Raw genomic sequence first — 22,988 nt, forward strand, 5'->3', positions numbered from 1 at the left:
TCCAGGTTTGGCCTTCATTGCTTACCCTAAGACAACAGCTATGATGCCTTTGCCACAGTTCTTCCTGATGCTTCTTCTACTGACTGTTGATTCACATATAATAACATTTGTCCTATTTACCTATTGAAAAATAGATGTGTTTAAGACACAAATCAAAAAGTCTATTTCATTTTGTCCCCAGTTTGTGATGGTGGAGACTTTTATCACCACAGTGAGCGATTTGTTTCCGAAGTTGTTTTGTGCACCAGTGAGGCACGAGATGTTTGCCCTCTTCATCTGTCTCCAACTTCCTCGTACATCTTACCTTGGTTAATGAAACATATTTTCATTTAACTGTCTTAATAAAACAATATTCAAGAATTGTAAACGTATTTCATTTTAAAAATTTAATCTTAAGTATTTTGTTTCAAATTTTGCTGCTTTTACATTTTCCCACTTATTTACTTCTATGGTGATTCCAGAGTCAGTTTGAATTTCATGGCTATTTGTGAATGCGTGGCTGTGGGCTGGATTTTTGGTGAAAATAGAAAAAATGTTTTGCCATTGTCAGCAACGCTTTGAAAAGTCTCTCTGTACATTCTTACTTCCTTAACCTGTCTGTGGCTTTCAGCCACACTTTAACATCTTTGAAAAATGGTTAAATGTCTAGGTTCATTTTTTTTCAACCTCTAACCATTTTTGTTAAACAGCTGGGTACTGTAGTTTTTAGCTCACATTACTAAAACTGGATAAAATAGTGTATTGTACGTTTCAAATATTGACTAAATGGACTTCCAACAGATTCGGACCGCTTATTCAACATCGTTGACATGACAGGACAGGACAGAGTTTGTTTTCTTCAAACTGTGCTGGAAATACTTAGTTCCTCTGCTGTTATTGGTGAGTCAGACTCGGATGTTTCTTTGTGAATACCAATGATAATTACATACTTTCATTAACTTTGGCAGTTTATCAACCTATTGGGTTTATGTATCACAAAAACTGTCTCTGCACCTTTACAGATTTCCTTTATCCTGTACCTGGTTGATTACAAACTCCTTAAAGACATACTATGTAACTTTTCCCTCTTCGGTCCCCCTACAGGTTGGCTCATTGGAACTACAGCAGCGTGAGCTAGACAACCTGTAGGGGGACCGAAGAGGGAAAAGTTACAAGTATGCCTTAAAGGACAATTCCGGCGCAAAACAAACCTAGGGGTTAATAGCCGATGTGTACCCACTCTGTCGTTCTCTGGGACATGTTTTCATGCTAATTGATTGTGTTTGTAACTTGAAAGAAGCTAGCGCGGACTGCTGATTAGCTTACAACGCTAGTATTCAGGGCACAGGGAAAGTAAATAAATCGCTGTTTTGTACCACTAAAAAGGCTCAAAATATCACCAAACTTAAACGGTAGCATAATGAGGGTCCCTACATGTTAACCGTAGCATTGAGAACTTTGTAAGTGTATAGACAGTTTATTGAAAGCTCCGTGAAAGGGCTACGAGAGAGAGAGCTATGCCGTAACAGAGCCTCGTACTTCGGGAAACCAGTCATGACTTACAGCTGGCAATGCAATTAAAATCAAAAGCAATTTGCTCAATATATTTTACACTGTAAAACATAACTTGTCTAGTTTACTTGTTAACTGTCTATCTGGTCCCTCCGGTCTGGGTCGCCGTCTCCAATTTATTTTTGGGATATGGAAAAAAGTTTCAAGTACAGCCCTGTTTATCAGAGAGGGGAAATCTTCAGACTGTACAAAACACTGCGTATCTTGGGTGTCGCGACGCAACAGGTCCCACTCCGTGCAACACAGACACTCCCGTTTGGTGGCCATAGCTTCACAATGTCCGCATGTACACCACCAGTTTCCCGAAGTACGAGGCTGTGTTGCGGCATTGACTAACGGTAGCTCTCTCTCGTAGCCCTTTCACTATGCTACCGTTGAAGTTTGGTGATATTTTGAGCCTTTTTAGTGGTACAAAATAGCAATTTATTTTTACTTTCCCTGTGCCCCGAATACTAGCATTGTAAGCTAATCAGCGGTCCGTGCTAGCTTCTTTCAAGCTACAAACACGATCAATTAGCATGAAAACATGTCCCAGAGAACAACAGAGTGGGTACACATTCGTTATTAACCCCTAGGTTCGTTTTGCGCCAGAATTGTCCTTTAAGTTTAATGACTGGTACAGTTGCCCTATGCACTAGGATGGACCATGACACTCTGTTCTCATGGTGCCCCTGTGGGCAGCTGGACAGATGTGTTTGACAGCAGGAACCTTCAGAACGGTCAGTGTCCATCTGTTAGTTTAAACAGTATGCTGTAGCAGAAAATTCTCATTTTTGAGATAATGAAAGTTTATTTTATCACTCAATATGCTGCAAGTACAGCTGTTTTTGGCATTGGTTGATCACCAGGTCCAAAGAATGTAAACTGGCCCAAAATGTCTCCTGTAAGTGTTTATTCCCATGTTCCAGTGTTTGTCTGTCCTTTGTCGTCCTGTTGAAGATCCAGCCTGGCAGAGTAGAGAAATGGGAGAGGAGGAAACGACTGTTGAACTGAGGACATCTGCAGTCAAATTAGACATTTCAGCTATCATACTCTATATAAGCTTATTGCAATCAATGTATATATGATGTGTTACAATAAAAACAAGATGAACAGGTAAATTAAAATAATCATTGGCTGCATGCTGAGCTCCAGTGTTGTCCTAGTTACTGTAAGATAGCAATTAGTTACAGTTACCTCATTAAAAAGTAGGCTAACTAAATTAAAAACCAATGGGTTCCTGCTTCTTCCAAATATAGCCTACCAAATGGTTTTGACAGACCAAACATTTTGGCTCTGTCTATGATCTGATGTTTTAATACTTAATATAATTGTGCTTTACTCTATTACCTCTTTATTTCCTTTTTGAATTCATGTTGAGAGTAACTCAGGACTTTAGTGTGTAAAAAGTTCACTGGAATGCAGGAAATGAATTGTCTGACACTTAAAATCTCATGGGGTAGATGGAGACTGAATTTGCATTAATGTCAAAATAATACTTTCTTCAGCTTACGGAGTAAATTAAAGCCCCTAAATATCAAGTGTTTTCTCTTACTCTTGTCATAGCACAGGCATCGTAGTCCTGATAACCTAATACAATTGAAGGTAGCCTCATGTCTGTCTTAAAGCTAGAGAAATGTCTAAATACAGTATGTAATATGGAAGAGGTTACTGTACAAAAAACCAAGTATGTATAAACTACTCTCCACGGGAACAATTAAATAGTTTTGCTTTGCAGCTTTAATGACCTGAAAATGCTATTCTTGGCATTAATTGTGGTAAGACTTTGTGCATAAAGTGACTGTGTAAAAGAGTGCTTCTGTTATGATTTATTTTCCATACGGGCAAGCCTGCAGACAGCTTCTAATTAGCTGGTGGATTCCACTGTCTGTCAGTAACAAAAAAACTACAAAGCAAACTCCAGACACCAGTTTAACTTCCACAACAAGCAGAGCAAAACATTCCTATTTTACGACACATTTTACAACAACAAAGGCCCTTTTCCACAGCCAGACTAATTTATTTTTTAAAGCACAGCAAAGCATGATACTGGCATTTCAGTGCATCTTGTAACATGACAACTCAGGTCTTTAGGTGGAATTGGAGAAAAATATAAATACTTAGACACTTGAATCAAAGTCTCTTTAATACCGCTGTGTAGTTTCTAGATAGAATTTCTGCACCACCTTGTGTTGAAAGAGCAGACTTAAAAAAAGATGGCTGAACTGAAACATGAGATTTTTTTACATTCTGTATAACTGCACGCACAATGATCTCTTGTGGTTAGATGCTGAAGTTAAACGAATCACATAACCTGCAAGAAATATACGTTGATTATTTTCTGTATCGTATGTATTCATTTAAAGGTATCATATTCTCATTTTCAGGCTTATACTGGTATTTTGGGTTTCTACTAGAACGTGTACATGCTTCAATGTTTAAAAAAAAACACCTTTTTATCATACTGTCCGTCTGAATATACCCTGTATTCACCTTCTGTCTGAAACACTCGCGCCTGTCTCTTTAAGGCCCCCTCCCGTAAAGGATAGGATCAAAAACTAAATTTTGACAACCAAATCAAATTCCTTCATATTTATTATAAGCCTATAACACTGATGCACCACTCCTTTACATTTTTAAACCTTTTGATTACATTACTGTAGGATAAACACAGCCTCAAATGAAACATGGGGATCGTTTCCTTGTTATTCTTTTTGGTTGTTCCGCAGTAGATGTTCAGCCTGCAAAAACAAAACATGAAATATTAACTGCTACCTCAATTCCCTCATATTTAACAAAGAGGCACCTATGCTAAGAGTGTAGAAGGTCTACTGTATAAATACCAAAAAGTCGACGGGGTCCTCTGGTTTGATCTTGGAGCACTCTAACATGGCCTCAGTGAGCGAAGGCATCACATTCTTCATGAGATAGTTCCTCAGAGGAAGAGCGTGAGCTTCCAGCAGATCGTGCTCCTGTCTCTTCACCTCGGACAAATTCTTTTGCTAATCAGAAATAAAACATTTTCATTGACTGTTAGTATTTTACCAGTCATTGTTATCTATCAAAGTACCCAATGTGGCATGGTAATATATCACTACCATCTGTGTATAATACAACACTTACCCACTCCTCATACTGAGCAGCCATCTCGGCCAGTGCAGCTTCATTCCTGCGTTTCTTCTCAGCCGCCTCTGCAGCCACTTTCTGCATCCTCTCTTCCTCTTTCTTTCTGTCCTCCTCTTCCTGCTCCTCTGGACTCAGGCCATAGTTCTTCGGAATCCCCACCATCTCAGTGATTTTCTTGATAACATCTGTGTACTCTGAATCACCTGTGGTGACCTCTGGAGGGGAAAACAAGACACAATTACTGTTAAGTGAACTGTCATGTTAATGTACAGTACCAATCGAAAAGTTTGGCCACGCTTTCTCATTCACTTGAATGGGAAAGGGTGTAAAACTTTTGACTGGTACTATATATTTTCAAACATATTTTAATACAAAAAAACTACACCCTAAACCCAAAAATGATCAAACAATAATTTGGTGGCCCTCCTGCAGTAACAATAAGGACCCCCTAGGGGTCGCGGCCCCCCTGTTAAAGATCTCTGGCCTCAGACATGAGCACATTCATCATAGTCGCATCATATAAACTAACACAGACACAGATAGACCAGCACAAATGTGCTTCTAATAATGACCAAACTCTCACCTTTTCTACAATTTCATTTTCTACATCTGAGGTCATTTTAAATAACCGTTTGTAGTCTAATATGAGCTGTGTCTTTGAAGAAAATACCAATGTGTTCCGGGTGAATCTCAAGCTCATCGAAGTAGTCCAGCAGGGTTTCCTCAGCCGTACTGAGTTGTCTGTATCTTGTCAGGCGAGGGACAAATTCCTCCTGGGTGTAGTGCTTTTCCTCTGCCACACTCTGTGGAAGTCCCAGAACTCTCTTCGTCAGAAAATAATCTGTCGCATTGAGAGCAAAAACATGCTCTGCAAAACATAAAACAAGTAGAATAAGAAAGTGCTTCAGCCAGGATGTTTTGCATTATTACAGGTGTATGTTTGGCAAGTTCTGGGACTAGGATTATTTTACATATGAGTCCTAGTATCATTTTCAGTGCCTGATGTGATGTAAGAATTAAATGGCCTGTCATCAACAACCTGGAGTGATGTTCTTGTTGTACAAAGGTTTTTCGGGCATCAAATCCTGGTTTTCCATATCCTCATCTGAAATATAAAAGCACCACATCCACATTAGTGTAATCATTATTAACAAACATACAGTAATTGAATGAATGGACTTAAACTTACCAGAGAAAATTAGCTTTGCTTGCTCATAAGTCTTGGGGAAGCCATCAAGAACAAATCCTTGGTTTGTGCATGGCTTTGAATTTAGTTTTTTTTGCAAAATGTCAAAAACCAGATGGTCAGCCAGTCGACCTAATGGCCCAACACAGTCTTTTAAAACCTAAAGTGAGGAACTAAAATACTTTCTATGCAACAACAACCCATCAATAATCCAACCACAGATACACCAAACACAAAGGTCTCAATATTATGACCGATTAAAGCACAACTGCCTGACCTAGATTGTTAGGACAACTTAAGCTAAGGTTAAATGAAAACTTAAATCTTTCAGAATGTATAAAAAGCCACAGTTAACACACCATTTCCTTCCCATCACAATGACTAAACATCAGAGCTGTTTCTGGACAGGTTGTGGAGCAGTAACATGTCTCTACCTCACTTTTATCATTATCATAATTATCATTAGCGTAAAAGTGTGAAGTAATCCAAAAGCTGCTTTAGTCAAACATCCAAACCACAACTTAAAATGCCAATAAACCAGAAGATTCAAAGGTTCCTTAACTAACCTCCATTAATTTCCCTACTTGTGTTAAAGAGTTCCAATTCTTTCTGTGCAGCCGCCACTTCCTCTTCACTGACATTCTCAGGGTTCCCTTCATTAACTATCCCCACCTGTAGCATATGACAGGAAACATGACAAATCAACTATGAGTATGTATTTGTAATTAAAATTCAAATTACAACAAAAAAAATGAAGTCTGGTAGGCGAATGCAATCCTTTCATTTATTCCACTGACCAGTTGTGCGATCTTTTCCTCAACGACTTCTTTGATCTTGATGTGGTGTATTTTGTAATGACTGCAGAGCTTCTCTGCAACAGTGGTTTTACCCACAGCAGGAGGTCCAACCAGGCACACTCTGATTGGCTAAGGAAATAAATGGTGGAAAGGAAATCATGGCAGCATTTATCTGGTACCAAAAAAGCTTTAAAATTAAAATCACATTTATTGTGGCACATGTATTAGATATATTTCTTTTTTCATTTGCGCTTTTAATTTTAATTTTAGTTTACCTTGCTTTTGTTGTTACTTTTTTCATGATTATTATTATTAATATCACTGGGTGGATTGTACAGATATGTATATAAAAACAACAAAAACATTGCAATAATATGAGAATTGTACTGGAACGTAATGTACAAATGAGTTGCAAAAGTATCAACAAAAAAAAAAATCTTTCTCCTATCTGTATACAATAAAACAATGAGAACTCTTGCATTGTCTTCCCGTTTAGAGTTGCTGAACAAGTTTTCCATTGTATCAGAGGCTGCCTTAAACTCTTGTATGTAATATCAATTGAGTGTCAAAATTAAATAGTTTTAAACACTCACAAGTAGCTGCCTGGTGTCTCTGTATTCTTCCACAATGCTCGCCATGTTTTCAACCATCCCAGCTTCAGACTTCCAGCGGAGACTGAAGGAGTCTTTTATGATAAAAGCATCCAGGCGGAGGTTGATATTTAGGTACTCCAATTCTTCTGGCTGACTTGAGAGAGGACACATCATATCAACACAGTATGTTTTAGATTAAATATTTACTGGAAAAATATTCAATTATGTGCCATGGAGGGCAGACAACGTTTTCATATAAGCATCTAGAGACACTAAAGCTAGAAACAACTCTGATATGAATAGATGGGTGTGTTGTGTCTTTACCCAGTTGTAAAATGTATATTTGTGACAGGTACCAACTCTCACTTAAAGTCAAAAGACAAAAAACTGAGTCTTGAGCCAGCGCTGTCATCCTAGATCCTAGAATAGTTGTGTCAGATTGAAGATACTTTTACAAGGGCCAAAGCCTAATCCTCCATTTGCAATAATCCTGACCAGATTCGAATTTATTGAAAATAAGAAAAGCAAATGACATACCTTAAAAGCTTTCATGGAGATGGCGTCCTGCTCTGATAATTTGTTAATTGTTCCTGGCCCAAGTGTAGCGCTTATCATCTGAAAGGTTAAGAGTCAGAAAATAATGCAAAAAAAGAATTTATCTTATTTTTTTGTCATTTTGTCTTTGCAGCCCACAGTAGTTCACAATAGAGGGATATGAACACATGGAGAGGGAGAGAAGACATGTAAAAAGGTCCCCATCTGGATTCAATTCAGTGTTGGGTCACCAGACAGACCCACAGTAGTGTTTTACAAAAACCCCGTATCAATTTTCTTAAATGTGTTGCTGCATTCATGTTTATAACAAGGTTACCTTTACAATATCCTCTAAAGTGTTTTTGGAGTCATCGACCGCAAGAACGTACTTTGACTTTGGCTTGAGTTCAATGATGTTTTGGATCACTCTGAAACAGGAAAACAAGTCAGCCCTGCAGTAATTATCTCAAAAACTAAATGACGGCATGTACGTAGGAGTATGTTAAATTAAATCACCCTCCAAGGTCGTATACGTGAATCATGGGGATGTGATTTGTGCCCTGTCCAAAGAGAGGAACTTTTGGAAACTGCATCAACCAAGCCACCTGTTTCAAAATACAAAAAACATTTCACAGTAGATGATATTGCAAATCAGGCATGCAGTGCACACACAGACATACAGTATAGAGATCACATTAAAATCTACCTTGAAAAAGTAGTGAAAGAGGTTCTCTCCCTTTCCGTACTGAATACCAGAGCCTATAACATATCCAGTAAGCTTGTTCTTTTTCTGTAAGATTAGAAAATCACACAGACTCCATAGGGTTTAAAAGGCATTTTTCCAGTTTGTATTTTCATAGTTACATCTATTTTTCCCATTGCTGAAGTTGGGACAAAAATAATTACATTGTGTAACTGCTACCATGCTATTAGAATATTTTTGTGTATGTTGAACTTTTCATCCCAATAATGTACTTACAACTCTACCCAGTTTGAGCACAAGTTTCTCGAGATTATTGTGGTTTTTGAAACTGGGATGCGGCCTTTTTCTTCTGAACTCTTCCTCTGTTAGCATAACATCTGTTTCTTCCTGAAGAGAGAAATTATAATCACATTGGTTGTGTTAAATATAGGACAAGTTTGCCTACGTTTTCATACAGGCTCACCGGATTCTGTGGCTTGGTCATGGCCCAGGTCATCACGCTTGAGACTAAAATGAACATTTTCCGAGACTTGAAGTTCCCCATCTCGTCATGAAGGGCTGTTTGTAAAAGAAGGGGGGGGGGAGTACAAGTATGATAAAGATCATACTTAATCCAGTCCGCTGAATAGTAAACCTACTTAATCCCAATTACCTGTGATTGCCCATGTTGCGTCTTCAATCTGCTGTTGTGTAGCACTTTCTGAGATGTTGTACACCACTACGTCACACTCCAGCAGGTGCCCAAGAAGCTCGTCTCGAGTTGGTGACTACAAAAGAGATCATATACCCAATTACACATACGTCTGTAGTTTAACATTGTCCAGAAATAAACATATATATAAAGTTGTTATAGTCCCTGCGTGCACACACACACAGGTCAAAGTAGCAATGCCTGACTCACCGTGTACTGTTCAAGTAGAAAACTTTGTTTTTCATCTTTAGTGGAAGGAGACACAGTTCCCACAAGTTGGAAAGCAGGTTCACCTCGAGGGGAGGTCTCTTCTGCTTCGACTTCCTCAGAGGTCTCTCCGGCTACGCATGATGTCGATAAAAACTGTTAAGTAGGTCAGAAAAATGCTGTAAAACCAGTGAATGACGAGCCATTTAAAATGTGTAATATACTTAACTCTATCTAACGTTAACGTTAGCCAACGTTACCTTAGCGATGTGTTCGGAAGAATATCTGTCGACGTCGTTGACAAAAATACGTTTCGGACGAGTTCGTTTATTTGTATCCCCCATTTTAGAGGCGAGAATTTTCGGTTGTAAATGCTTTTAGCTTTTTGTAGAAAATATTAACTTAATAACAAAAAATATGTGTGTTAAAGCTCTCACTAACGTAGCAGTCTAGCTAGCTAGCTAGTTATGACTGTTGATTTCTGGCTCCGTTGCTATGGACTCTTTCCGGTTGCTACGGTTCAGCCAATGAAATGCTACGCTGAGAATGCGTAGGGCTGACACGTTACGCACACACTGTTGCAGAATAAAGATCTAACGTCAAGCTCTAGCATTATGCAATGTAAATGTATTTTTGTATTGTCTTTTCTTTTGTTCCTGTTTTGTAATGTATATTTGCATATCTGTGTGTAACTTTGTACATTAACTTTTGTACAATAAAGAATTGAAGAAAAAAAAGATTTATAGTCAACACTAAATATTGCACATTGTAACATTTTAGTTGCCCGTGTATGCCTCATGGGGTAATTTTAGTTTCTCCGTGCTGTTGTTGCATTGATGTAAAGCCAAACAGAGAAGATTGGTGTTACTGTCTTGCCATGTTGCAGTTGATGCTGTAGCCTATGATATAGTGGACTTAAAACATTAAATATGCGTTATTGACCTTATTGCACCATTTAACTAGTGACTAAAGTTATCAAACAAAAAGTAGTGGAGTAGAAGTATAAAGTTGCATAACATGGAAATACTCAAGTAAAGTACCTCAAAATTGTACTTAAGTACAGTACTCAGTTACATTCCACACACACACACACACACACACACACACACACACACACACACACACACACACACACCTGTAGGCCTTTATAGCCCATCATGGACAATGGGGCGCTGACATGGAAACTTTTAAAGCACCCCATATATTTATAGAGCTGACTTTATCTGGGAAACTGCTGGCAGTGTTTGATGGTGTCTGCTCTACACAGGTCTCAGCACTCAGTAAAACACACCCTGTCATTTATTCAAAGCACAGTGATGCTGAAGGGAACTGCTTCATGGATGATTGGTTGTTTATCACCGTGTATAGTAAACCTCTAAATTTGAATTAATCAGTTCTTTTTTTTTTAAATCAATGTGCTCCATTAAGCCAAACTCCTGTAATTTCTGAAATATCATGGGATGCTGAGTCGCATATTCCAAACAAGGGAAGTCAAGGAATTTGAGAAGTCAGGGTATATATGAGAAATGTATCAAAATGCAGCACAACTTAACTTTGGTGAGCAAAATAACTAGATAGTTCTCTTACGAGTTAGTAGAACAAAACAGAGTTAAAAGAGAGTAAATATTGGCCAGAAACACAACTTGAAATGAATGATAATCTTGCTCCATAACTGCTGGATGTGTAAATTGTAAATTAACTATTTACTAACTTGCCATATATTTTAAGGTGATGCCAACATTCATTTGGTGGAAAAGTCATGAAAACAGAATGTTTCAGCTGTCACATTACTAATATCTTCTTTCTGTATAATGATTTACAATTACGAAATAGCTGCTGATGTGTTTGTACCAATAAACATGTCAACCAGCATGCAATTTGTCAAACGCTTTGGAGCCATCAGCTGTTTTAAGCAGGCATGTGGCACATTACGATGACGGCTGTTGGTGCCAAAGACAACACTGCATGTTCATTGTCACAGAGTCTATTTCTGAAAGTTACTCCTCTGAAGTGATGTTTTGGTAATTGTAATCCTCTGGTGTTATGGAAGTGTGCAAAACATGGCAATCAAGGTATCAGTAGTTTTAAACATATTAAAACAATACATCTATTTATTGTATAGTCTGGAAATAGTAACAAATCGAGACTGTGTGAAAGTACAGTAACTTAACTGAGAGTAATCAGCTTGATTTCAGCTAATTTTACTATTTTGACCTCGTGATCACATGTGGAAGAGTTTCTTTTTATTCAAATACCAAAAAAGCCTAATTTCTGATATGTTTGTACAAAGTTGAATTCAAAGGTCTTTCAGCAACAGATCATTCTACTCTATGTCACTATGTGCCATCTTTGCAGGAAATGTGGCATTACATGCACCATGCTTAATTCTCCTGTGCTCTTTCTCTAGCCATTCCTGCTAAAATATGTATTGTAGCATTCTCAATGGTAAACAAACCACTGTCGAACTGCAGGACTTGACAGTTAAAAAGCAATTGTTGCTAACAACTGCTGAAGTGAGTGCATGTGGTGTGTGTGTGTGTGTGTGTTGGAGGAGGTGGGGGGTGAAGTGCAGAGGGGGCAGCTGTCAAGACAGGCAAACCGTGTGCTTCCTACATGCCCTTATAAGGACAAATGTCCCTCAAACCATGACCCATTTAAGACCGATCTACTTTATAAGTCCTGGTGATAAAGATAGGACTGTGCCAAAAAGTGCTTCTTTGACTTAAAGGGAGCTGTTGACAAAACACAGCACCAGTTTCATCCAAAAACTGGATGAAACGGATGTTTCTGACTCCTACTCTCTGCTCAACAATGTGCAGCAGTTGTTCCTTTTACTGAACAAGATAGTTAATATGAGTTGTTGACACATGTACTGTTTGGTTGGTGTAAATCTTATCAACTCAGAATCATGAAACTTTGTCGTTGTTACTTTGTTTTCATTTCTGTGTTATTCACCAGGGAAGGACGAATATTTTGTCTGTGAAACTTCTGATTTGGGATTTGTGGCCTGTAGAAACTTGATTGTTGTCAGTAGTCAGACGTAACTAAGTAAACCTACTCAAATAACGTACTTAAGTACTTTTCTTGATTATTTCCATTTCATATACTTTATACTTTAACTCCACTACAATTTAAAGGAATATATTGTACATGTATTTAACACCTAACATTGCAGGTTACTTTTAGATAAAGATTTTACAACCAAAACATACGATCGGTTTATAAAATATTATGCATTGTAATAGATTGAACACCCAACAGTATATGAAGCAGTTCTAAATGACTTCACCAACCAACTACAATATTAAAGTACCACTTACATATGACATCATAATGAATACTGATCTTTTGATGCTTGAGTTTGATCTTTGCTTACTCACTTTTATTAAAGTACATCTTTTAATGTATTTTTATAGTGTGGTATTGTTACTTTTTACTCCAGTAAATTATCTGAATGCTTCTTCCACCACTGACTGATGTGGCAGAGGGCTCCTAAAGGACTGTGTTTATTCACTATCTCTGCTGCTGTAAAAAAAAAGAAGTATATATATATATATATATAGAAGCTTTACTGTGGCCAGAAGAACAATACTGAGTCAAGATATAACCTAATAACATTAATCCATGTGTCCAACTTCAGGAACAGGATCGTCACATGCCTTTATATTTTAGAGATGTAATCCCAAATCCTACTTTTTTTAAAAAGTATTTTTCTTTCGTTGGAATGATCATTGAGATTTCTTGGTAACGTCATCACTACAGAGCGTACACAGAGCAACTTGTCAACTTATGTTTAGTATTTTTGTCTTTCATTTTGCTTTTCAAAAACAGACAAAAGACAAACTTTTTTTTCTACCTCAGCCTTCTCGATTGTGAGAGATTTGCTGCTTTCTTCATTCAATGGGAAAGTGAATTGAATGTCTACATTTTTGATCATTGTGTCAGTGGATTTTTACATGACCTTATTTACAAGACATAATACACTTTTCAGACTTCACCAGGAAATTCACCCAAAACTGTATGAATAGTTATCAGTTGGCAAAGATGTATGAAATGGACAAGTAGGTTAGTAGCGTCTCCCTTTGAGGTGCATTACACACACGGCTACGAATGGAATATTTCAAAGTGTTAGGGGGTATTTACATTCTTATTGCACTCACAGTGGCCCGATAGGGCTCCAGCATGGGGACATAGGCACTGTGGGGGCAGTGCGAAGTGACGAATAAGGAGCCTGAGCTCTGGCCGCAGTCTGTGGCGACATGCAGCCGTTGGTACCTGTTACACTCCATTTCCCTAAAAGGAGACACTGGAGCCAATCAGAGTTCAGAACCAGCGCTCGTCGCTCCATGCACAGGCCTTCTCAGGGATCTGTCGTCTGCTGGAGGTCTGGGCCCTGGCCTCAGCTCCCACCCTCCTCTTACAATATTGCCTCTCAGCTGTCTGGCATGTTTTTGCCCCCCACCCCCTCCTCCTTCTGCACACATGCCATGACACTGGCAAACTGTCACAGGCAGGTTCCCCCTTAGACGGCTCCTTCACCAGCTTGCTCAGACAAGATCTCAGATTACAATCGCACCCCCCAATCACCCACCTCCCCAGTGCCCTGCTTGAGCTTAGTCATATTAACACATCCTTAGGGACCTGAAGGAAGCTCCACAAAGTACAAGTGTGAAAAAAGATGCTGCTATGTATGAGGAAAGAATCTGAACTCATCTTGTTGATGATATTGCAGTTAAGGGTTGTCACATTAATTTAAAAGGCATACATTTATTCTTAAAGAAAGTAATTTGACACCTAAAATACAATTTAGATACAGCATACTAATGTAAAAACCACATATAGTAGTCTCAAATGTGCATGTTGTGATTTAAGGATATCTTAGAGCTCCTTAATAACACTATCAAACTGTAATGTAACCATTTGTCCAGTCAAGCCTTCATGAAACTTCCCACTAATCCGCACTACTGTCTATTGCCTTTCCTCTCCAAGGCAACATCTCTCCAGTTTGATGGAGTCCCTGACACAGGATCCACTTTACTGAACCATTTTGCTAAGCAGCACTTAATTTGGGCTTGTGTGAACTTCTGAGCCCGCCCACCGGCCCCCCAGCCCCCCAGCCTCAGGACGCTGGGACATATTTAAGGACCCCCTTGCAGCCTCGGCCCTTTGTCCCAGTGGAAACTCCAGTCTTGTGGTTACAACTTGGTGAGTCCCTTTGCAGTCTTCTTTCATTTCAGCCGTTGTTTTTTTGGACCGTAGGGATTAGGAAGGATGAGCAGTTGCTGCCGCTGTAGGACATTTTACTGCCACAACATGGATTTTTTTGTTTATAGTGGTTTTAGTTTCTGAGATCAGAGCTGATAATGGGCTGATTAGGGCAGATGAGGGCTGAATATAAGAGAAGGGAAAGCTGAAAGAAAGAAAAAAAAGAAAATTGGTGGCGTTCAAAGTTCAGAGAGTGTTGCTAAATATGGACAGATCATCCAGATTTACCTCATGGCCTGCACTCTGCAGACTATACGAAAGACTGAGGGATGCAGGGATGGGATGCTTGCTGTGGTGTGGCAGCCATTAAGCTCTAACTCAACTCAGATACAATCTGAGAAACCTATTAGATTCAATCAATACTGATATACTTTTTTGATTAAATAGAGTATATTAAGTTTGACTGTTTAAATATCAAAAAGAACCAAACAACTCAGTATGTTATACAAAATGTATTTTCATGAAAGAGATGAAAACCGTCTGAAGTAGCATATAGCATTGTGGGAAACTAAAAAGTCTTCGCTGAAACCCTAAATAATCAAAGTCGAGTCTGCCTATTTTGGCCAGGGCATTCTTAAAAAAATAGATTATTAATCTAATGGAGGCTTTCCTGGTTAAATGAAAATGAGTAGCAGTCAAGTCATTTTCCTCAATCAATAGTAGCTATTTACATAAATGCAGGTTGGTACACTATGGAAACCCTAAAATAAAAATGACCTCTTAAATTATTTTGCACATAACTTCTTTTTTCTATACTTTTTCTAAAATCTTTAAAAAAAAAGTTTAATACCTTGAAATTAAACAATTATGTATAGCTGCAAGTATAGTGTCAATAATGTTAAATTGATTTTAAGTTGAAGAGATTATTGTACTTGTGCTCTGGTCAGAAGAAGAACCTAATTTATAGCCTCAATGAATGGCATTGATTTGCAAAAGTTTATATAAAATTCAACTATATAGACCTGGTGGATCAGAGTCAGTCTTGAGGGACAACCTCAGAGGAGGAATGTAAGAGTGGGCAGATAAGATAGATGTTTGATTTTCCAGAGATGCTCAGTGGTAATTGCATATTTGGCTCATTTAGAGTTTTGTCAAAGCACAATTTTACTGCTTCATAAGTCTCATTCGCAGTTGAGGCTGAATTCCATGACAATAATACCGAGAATGCAACAACAGCCATTTAAATTGAACTTACTGTACAGATTTTGATTTGAATGAGGAAGCCTGTATGAGAGGGTCGATGCAGGATGCACTTGGGATGCAGGCTGTGTCCAGAGATCCTGGAAGGATCAGAGCACATGGTCTGGCTCCAAACAGAGGAGAGCACTATGTGGCGACAGCTGAGGAGACCAGGCCTCCTCCTGCCACTTGTCAAAAGACACAACGCCTCAGCTGTTAACTGGCCCTGGAATAATGATGAGATACAGAGGACAGGTTGTGGGGGCAAAGGAGGGTGACAGGCGTCCCGAGGCTTTAAATAGACCTATGAGTGTGTGTGTGTGTGTGTGTGTGTGTGTGTGTGTGTGTGTGTGTGTGGGTGGGGGGGGATGTCCTGTTTTGGCTTTTCAGGCAGCTGTGATACTCAGAGAGAGGAGATTAGAGCACTCAGAGGTGTCTTCATACTAAACATAGTGCTACAGTGTTTCTCAGGATTGCATTGTTTTGTTTTTTCATGTTATATAAGAATTAAATGTAAATATTACACTTGATAGGGGTATTATTTCCTGGAAATATTCACCTTGATTAACTGAAACTTTGTTAAGAACCTTTAAGAGAGCGAATAATGTTCAGTGTTTTGATGTAAACATTCCGGTGGATATTAAAAATGTTGTGTTGACGTTTTGCCTGTGTTTCCATCCTCTGTCTTGTACACAAGGCCAGCCCAGAATAGACCAAACATGTGTGACGACGACGAGACCACCGCCCTGGTGTGCGACAACGGCTCTGGCCTGGTCAAGGCTGGGTTTGCTGGTGATGACGCTCCCCGTGCTGTCTTCCCATCCATTGTTGGACGCCCCCGTCACCAGGTAGGAATTCTGAAACATTTTTTGTAGCTTCGTCACAGGCTGTCTCTATGGGTCTGTGTTGTTCCTGAGATTCTGAGATGTGTTTGCTTTGCGTTCTCAGGGTGTGATGGTAGGTATGGGTCAGAAGGACAGCTATGTGGGAGACGAGGCCCAGAGCAAGAGGGGTATCCTGACTCTGAAGTACCCCATCGAGCACGGCATCATCACCAACTGGGACGACATGGAGAAGGTGAAGAAAAACAGCAATATCTTAATATATCTTTATTTATTATTGGAGCCTAGCTCTGAGTCATTTTACTTCTATCCCTAACATAGTCTTCACTGTTCCTGTTTCACAGATCTGGCACCACACCTTCTACAATGAGCTTCGTGTGGCCCCAGAGGAGCACCCCACCCTGCTTACTGAGGCCCCCCTCAATCCCAAGGCCAACAGGGAGAAGATGACCCAGATCATGTTTGAGACCTTCAACGTCCCTGCCATGTATGTGGCTATTCAGGCTGTGCTGTCCCTGTACGCCTCTGGTCGTACCACCGGTGAGTCTCTACCATAAACTCCATGACTATGTAACATTGCAGGTCGATAAAATACACACACTTTATGTGTTGTCTTCTGACAAACTGCTGCTTTTTGTGGACAGGTATTGTGCTGGACTCTGGTGATGGTGTGACCCACAACGTGCCCATCTATGAGGGTTATGCTTTGCCCCACGCCATCATGCGTCTGGATCTGGCCGGTCGCGACCTAACTGACTACCTGATGAAGATCCTGACTGAGCGTGGCTACTCCTTCGTCACCACTGGTAAGAAAAGCACCAGCAGCTAACTGGAAACACAAATTGGATGACTTATAAGATTAAGAAAGGAGTTTCATGTACACTACGTATGTAACATGGCAACATGGCAACAAGTGACAATTACAGGCAGTGGTAGCAGAAGTAGGCCTACTACTAGTAATAATACTACAGTGTAAAATACTCTACTATAAAAGTCCTGCATTCACCATTTTACATAGTAAAAGTGCATAAGTATTGTCAGCAAACATACTAGTACTCTTTGATACCTACACCCTCAAATTTGAGGGCAAGATAGTTAGCTTTTATTTTCTTTAGACATTGATATCTCCACATTGGCTAAACATATTTTTTACCATTCAACCTGCATTTAGGAACGGCCATCTCCCTTTATTCATGTGCAACTTGAAAGATAACCCTTACCAATCTCTTACAATTTTATATTAAGAACATAGGACCCTGGGAACATGGGAATGAACCCCCATAAGCAACTGGTCATAACAGGCCAAGTAAGGCCGTCACAGCATAACCACTTTATATAACTAAGCAAGGGTTGGTTTTATTTCTCATGAATATTAATTCAACGTTTCATTTATAAGGGAAAGAATGCAGTATTCCATATTTTAAGTTTCAGTCTTACTTTAACATTTAGGCTAACATTTGCCACCTTGAGCTAACGTAACTGGTCATACCAAGTATGGCATGGCAGCATGAACCCCAATGTATAGCTCATGAATTTTACGTTTTATTTGTAAGAGAAAGGTGTTGTTTTTTCTTTCAGAGAGCTGTTGTTGTAGATTATACATCATGTGTGATTAATGAACTAAATTGTGATTGATTTTCTCCCTCCAGCTGAGCGTGAGATCGTGCGTGACATCAAGGAGAAGCTGTGCTACGTTGCTCTGGACTTTGAGAATGAGATGGCCACCGCCGCCTCCTCCTCCTCCCTGGAGAAGAGCTACGAGCTGCCCGACGGTCAGGTCATCACCATCGGCAACGAGCGTTTCCGCTGCCCGGAGACCCTGTTCCAGCCCTCCTTCATCGGTGAGTCATAACAGCTGATCACCAACACTCAGCAGCTGTGAACACCACATATTCTGCAAGTCACACTATATCTGATCATGTTTCATATGTGCAGTGAACGCGAATGTACTTCACCTTGCGGCCAAAAGGAGATTTTTTCTTTTTCAAATTAATAATAGTATTTTTTTTTAAACTGAAATTCCACAAAAATAATGTAGCCTATTGCATTTTTGATATTTCAGTGCCCTCTTTAAAATCTCTTTTTAAAACACATTTTTATGGTAACACTTTCTCCTCTCGCCTGCCCAGGTATGGAGTCTGCTGGTATCCATGAGACTGCATACAACAGCATCATGAAGTGCGACATTGACATCCGTAAGGACCTGTACGCCAACAATGTGCTATCTGGTGGAACCACCATGTACCCTGGTATTGCTGACCGTATGCAGAAGGAGATCACCGCCCTGGCCCCAAGCACAATGAAGATCAAGGTGAGCTCTCATCGACGAGCACTGACTGGTTCAATCAGGTTGACAGGAAGTGTCTGGAGCTCAGTATGTTGTTAAATGCTCTTGTACCAACCTGTAGCCTACCTCTTCTCCTCCCTGTAGATCATCGCTCCCCCTGAGAGGAAATACTCCGTCTGGATCGGTGGCTCCATCCTGGCCTCCCTGTCCACCTTCCAGCAGATGTGGATCAGCAAGCAGGAGTACGATGAGGCTGGCCCCTCCATCGTCCATAGGAAGTGCTTCTAAATTTACAAACCAGCACCAAAAAAACAAACCAACCAAACTACACCAGCTTTCCATCCATATCTGTATTTCTACTGTGTCTTTTGCTGTATATACATGTTCTGTTTTAATAAAAATTGTTGATTTTAACAGTAACAGTCTGGAGTGTTGGAGTCTCAATAAAGGCCTACAGGTAGTGCGCATGTCCATGAACATATAAGATGGCAATATGCCTGTTAATTCAGCTCTTAAATGCCTTTAATTAATGTGTGATTTCACTTTTAATAGATGATCTTTCACTTTTCCACTTAAGAAAGAAACTTGTTGTAATTTGCCCTTTGCAAAACCTGATTTAGAAAAAAACACTTTTTAATTATTTTCATTATATATCACAAAAAATTGTCTTTTCCTATTTATGAACATATTTTACCATCAGGTGCTGGAATTAAATAATTTAGATCTGTTTGCAGATTATTCTATGCCCAAAGTGCATAGTGGGAAAAAACAGTTTTCCCCAGATCTGTCCAAACCCGGGGTACATACATACATATCTACTGTATGCATTTTTTGATTAATCTATTCTGGGAATTGTTTTATAAAAGCTACATTTTGGAACATGGAAAAAAAAACGGTGTGGATGGAAGGCCACAATGGAAAGAAAATAGTGTATTTATGGACTTAGGAGGCCTGGTGTGGCTGCTCTTTATGAGTGTTTCACAGCTGAACAAATTACTTTTGCTCTGAGATTTTGATTGGGATTATAATTATCATGGCCAATACTTTACTACAAAAGTTAAAGTCAATTTTAGTTTTAAGTTAAAATTTCATATCTCCCACCTTCCCCATGTGCCCTGAACACAACACTTTCCTTTCATTCCTCCTCACCTGTGCCACAGGTGATATGAATGAGCATTATCAAGCCAGCCTCCTTCATTCACCAGTGATTTTACAAAGTGAGTAAAGGAGATTGCGGTGTTTCAGTATAAGGTTGCTGAACTGCGTACTTTTTAACATCTCTCAGTGAAATTTAAATCATGAAGGTTACAGACAGTAATGTGATTCGGTTTCACCTTCAAGTTATTTATGGGATAACTGTGAAGAGCTCTGAGAAGAAAAAGGAGAGACTGTTCATCGGTGGTACAAAGATCTTCGGTGTTCCACTGGAGATTTTACCCAGGCAATACATTCCTGTGTTTGGACTGGTACCCTGGTGAGTAGTAGTAGGATTAGAAAGTTTCTGATATTAAACTGTAACAGGTCAGAGATGAATCCTTTGTTTGATCATGTTGTATCTCAGCTTTTTGGTGGATGCGTGTTCATTTCTTCTGGAGCGTGCTGGGACTGTAGGCCTGTTCAGAAAACCAGGCTCTCTTCCTCGCATTAAGACCCTCAGGGTGAGATTGTAACCTATTGACCTTTTTACTAATGGAAGTTCTACTGGAGCAATATCACCATCTGGTGGTTTGAGCAAACACTGGTTCTGTATCTAATCTGATGTGGCAATATGTCAATAATGTTGCCCTCGTGTCTGTTTCAGGCCAAGCTGAATAGAGGAGAAGGGTGTCTGTCCGCAACCCTCCCTTACGATGTTGCAACGCTCATCAAACAGTTTTGCAGGGAGCTGCCAGAGCCTTTGTTCCCCCCTGAGCTCCACGCAGCATTGCTCAAAGCCCAGTCACTGTCCAACCTGCAGGACAGAACTTCAGCCCTCCAGCTGCTGTCCTGTTTGCTACCTGCCAGAAACTCCTCCTGTCTGCATTACCTGTTTGACTTCCTCTCCGCAGTCTCCCAGAGGTTTGAGAGAAAAATAATGTGGGGAAAGATTGTCTTTAAAAGCCTAAAGAGATTAAAGTATCCTGTTATTTCACAAGAAAATGGGGAAGAGTCAATTTGGTGTAACAGAAATAGATTTTAGATTTGTCATCCCTGTAATCGTCTTGGTACCCCTTTTGATTTAACGAGAAACCCCTTGATGGGGTAGTTTTGAACCCAGGTTGGGAAGTTGTCTGTGAAGTGATAGCAAGTATAAATGGCTTAAAATGATGGGCTGTTTCCTTTTTTCTTTTTCCCTTTTTTAAAGTGTAAGTTTAATGAGGATGTTGTTCTTTACACAGGATTCCACACATTTTTAATACCAATTTAATTTCTCAAAATGTAATGCACTGCTGTCAGATGCCCCGAAAACTTGATGACCAGCTCCAACCTCGCTATCGTCTTTGCTCCTTGTCTTTTACCGCCTCCCAACAAGGCAGAGATGTCTGAAGGGCGACTGGAACTCAGAGTTCTCGTCCTACGCACGTTCATTGATAAGCCTCACTTATTCGGTAACAAACCAAATAATTCTGTCTTGACACTTTCATTTAGTTAAGGATATATGTTTACGGACTGGATGTCTGCAACGTTTATTTGCTTTAGGTGTGATTCCTAAAGCTGTAATGGACAGTATGGAGTTCCTGATGAATTTCCATTTTCTGAAAGATACAAAGCAAGGACACAGAAAAAGACACGGTTTTAAAGGTAAAACGTATAAAGGATTAGAAAAATGGAATAGTGCCACTAGCTTTGTCTTACCTGAAAGCCTCCTTTCATTTAATTTGCTCAAACACTTGCAGTGACACGGTCTGTGAAGACGATGCCCTGGGTTCAAGCGAGGTCGAAGGTCAAGCCTCCGGCCTCTGAGCAGAGCCAAGAGTTCACCTCAGGAGACAGACCATCACTCAGGAGAAGCCTCGGCCTCGAGACTTTCCCCAATGTCCTGCTGTTTAGGACCTGTATGCCTCATGCAGGTAAACACAATATGAAGAAAAAGGGGCTGTAACAGTTAAAATTTCCCAGTTTTGTACAGAACGTGATATTAAAATTGTCCATAGAACACGATTTCAGTCCTGCAACGACTTTGTTGGACAGCAGCAGCCCCGTTGGCAAAGAAGCATGCAAGACCCTGCAGGAGAGACTAAAAAGGTAAATTATAAAAGCATGTAATTACTTAATTGGCAGTGTTGAACCTGTGTGTGTGTGTGTGATCTGTTAACAATTACTCACTGTTGCAAAAAATATACATATATTTAACTGTACTTACTAGTTTTAGGGATTCTAAAACTGTTGTTGACCCTTTTTCAGTGGCTTCATGTTAAAAACTACAACTTCCCCAAATCTAAAACACGTAAAACTGATCTTTTGATTTGTTTTCAGAGATCTGCGTTTGGTTCATTTCCCGAGGTTCACCAGAGGACAAGATGCACACAGCTCTCCTGTGCTCACTGGTGTCGGGAGACTACAGCTCACACCTAGGAGAAAGTGCTTTTCACTGTAAACTTTTAATAAGAAGTTGTCATGTAGGCTATGCCCCAATTTACTGCAGCATTTAAGGTTATGTCTGATGAACGGATTTATATTTATAAGGTGGTTTAATGTCTTAAATCAGTTCTTAAGTTAAGTTTTAACATTCTACATTTTAATGAATTTATGTATTTGACTATTTATTTCACACCAAGAATGCGTTCACCATACTTTATATCAAGTGAATAAATTTATTTTTTCAAAAGAAATCTCTTTACCTGCAGATGGATGGATGCAAACTAAAGATTCAAACTCAAAATGCCTGGAATCTTTTAATGGGCTGTGAAGGTTTAAGAAACCAAAAAAATACATGTGAAAACAAATATAAAAAATAAAAAAAATTGGATAAGCCAAAAAAAGGCTAGTTTGTAGCCTGATTTCTCTTAATTTAGCCTAATCACAATGCATGCTGGTGAATCATTTATCACACTAACCACATAAACGG

General features: G+C 39.4%; 3 protein-coding genes and 1 pseudogene across 4 annotated transcripts; 3 read left to right on the forward strand and 1 right to left on the reverse strand.

Moving 5' to 3' along the window:
• The window catches only part of LOC116066399, a 5,449-nt pseudogene extending 2,831 nt beyond the window's left edge, over positions 1 to 2,618 (forward strand).
• Positions 2,619 to 3,927: 1,309 nt separating this feature from the next.
• LOC116066481 (adenylate kinase 7-like) lies at positions 3,928 to 9,862 on the reverse strand. The gene is made up of 18 exons (XM_031322581.1): positions 9,628 to 9,862; positions 9,371 to 9,523; positions 9,122 to 9,236; positions 8,933 to 9,027; positions 8,746 to 8,856; positions 8,473 to 8,556; positions 8,283 to 8,371; positions 8,104 to 8,194; positions 7,770 to 7,847; positions 7,233 to 7,382; positions 6,640 to 6,768; positions 6,409 to 6,514; positions 5,846 to 5,974; positions 5,696 to 5,761; positions 5,327 to 5,524; positions 4,654 to 4,871; positions 4,374 to 4,532; positions 3,928 to 4,271 (listed from the first exon to the last, which is right to left on the reverse strand). Exons 1-18 carry the CDS (start codon positions 9,709 to 9,711, stop codon positions 4,236 to 4,238), a joined length of 2,091 nt encoding a protein of 696 aa, XP_031178441.1. The 5' UTR covers positions 9,712 to 9,862; the 3' UTR covers positions 3,928 to 4,235.
• A 4,549-nt stretch (positions 9,863 to 14,411) lies between these two features.
• Positions 14,412 to 19,275, forward strand: actc1a (actin alpha cardiac muscle 1a). 2 transcript variants are annotated; one of them, XM_031322090.2, is made up of 8 exons: positions 14,412 to 14,572; positions 16,509 to 16,659; positions 16,760 to 16,888; positions 16,998 to 17,193; positions 17,298 to 17,459; positions 18,303 to 18,494; positions 18,783 to 18,964; positions 19,085 to 19,275. In XM_031322090.2, exons 2-8 carry the CDS (start codon positions 16,531 to 16,533, stop codon positions 19,226 to 19,228), a joined length of 1,134 nt encoding a protein of 377 aa, XP_031177950.1. In that variant the 5' UTR covers positions 14,412 to 14,572; positions 16,509 to 16,530; the 3' UTR covers positions 19,229 to 19,275. The 2 variants fall into 2 exon arrangements, with proteins under 2 accessions (XP_031177950.1, XP_035851324.1); XM_035995431.1 differs by having other exon boundaries at positions 14,507 to 14,572; positions 16,506 to 16,659.
• An 827-nt stretch (positions 19,276 to 20,102) lies between these two features.
• On the forward strand, positions 20,103 to 22,752 carry LOC116066142 (rho GTPase-activating protein 11A). The gene is made up of 8 exons (XM_031322004.2): positions 20,103 to 20,414; positions 20,502 to 20,598; positions 20,742 to 20,998; positions 21,377 to 21,528; positions 21,620 to 21,721; positions 21,817 to 21,990; positions 22,075 to 22,165; positions 22,397 to 22,752. The coding sequence occupies exons 1-8, from the start codon at positions 20,239 to 20,241 to the stop codon at positions 22,515 to 22,517; spliced, it is 1,170 nt and encodes a 389-aa protein (XP_031177864.1). The 5' UTR covers positions 20,103 to 20,238; the 3' UTR covers positions 22,518 to 22,752.
• Positions 22,753 to 22,988: the final 236 nt, after the last annotated feature.

Source organism: Sander lucioperca, chromosome 19 (genome assembly GCF_008315115.2).
Source record: "Sander lucioperca isolate FBNREF2018 chromosome 19, SLUC_FBN_1.2, whole genome shotgun sequence".
In the NCBI taxonomy this organism is placed as follows: domain Eukaryota; kingdom Metazoa; phylum Chordata; class Actinopteri; order Perciformes; family Percidae; genus Sander; species Sander lucioperca.

Coding starts and splice junctions, on each gene's coding strand:
- LOC116066481 (XM_031322581.1), bottom strand. CDS start 9,711: ATGGGGGATACAAATAAACGAACTCGTCCGAAACGTATTTTTGTCAAC. Junction 9,237..9,370: donor TTCTACTTGAACAGTACACG/GTGAGTCAGGCA, acceptor TCTCTTTTGTAG/TCACCAACTCGAGACGAGCT. Junction 4,533..4,653: donor CTGCTCAGTATGAGGAGTGG/GTAAGTGTTGTA, acceptor ATTTCTGATTAG/CAAAAGAATTTGTCCGAGGT.
- actc1a (XM_031322090.2), top strand. CDS start 16,531: ATGTGTGACGACGACGAGACCACCGCCCTGGTGTGCGACAACGGCTCT. Junction 16,889..16,997: donor ACTGGGACGACATGGAGAAG/GTGAAGAAAAAC, acceptor CCTGTTTCACAG/ATCTGGCACCACACCTTCTA. Junction 17,194..17,297: donor CGCCTCTGGTCGTACCACCG/GTGAGTCTCTAC, acceptor TTTTGTGGACAG/GTATTGTGCTGGACTCTGGT.
- LOC116066142 (XM_031322004.2), top strand. CDS start 20,239: ATGAAGGTTACAGACAGTAATGTGATTCGGTTTCACCTTCAAGTTATT. Junction 20,415..20,501: donor GTGTTTGGACTGGTACCCTG/GTGAGTAGTAGT, acceptor GTTGTATCTCAG/CTTTTTGGTGGATGCGTGTT. Junction 20,999..21,376: donor CTCTCCGCAGTCTCCCAGAG/GTTTGAGAGAAA, acceptor CACTGCTGTCAG/ATGCCCCGAAAACTTGATGA.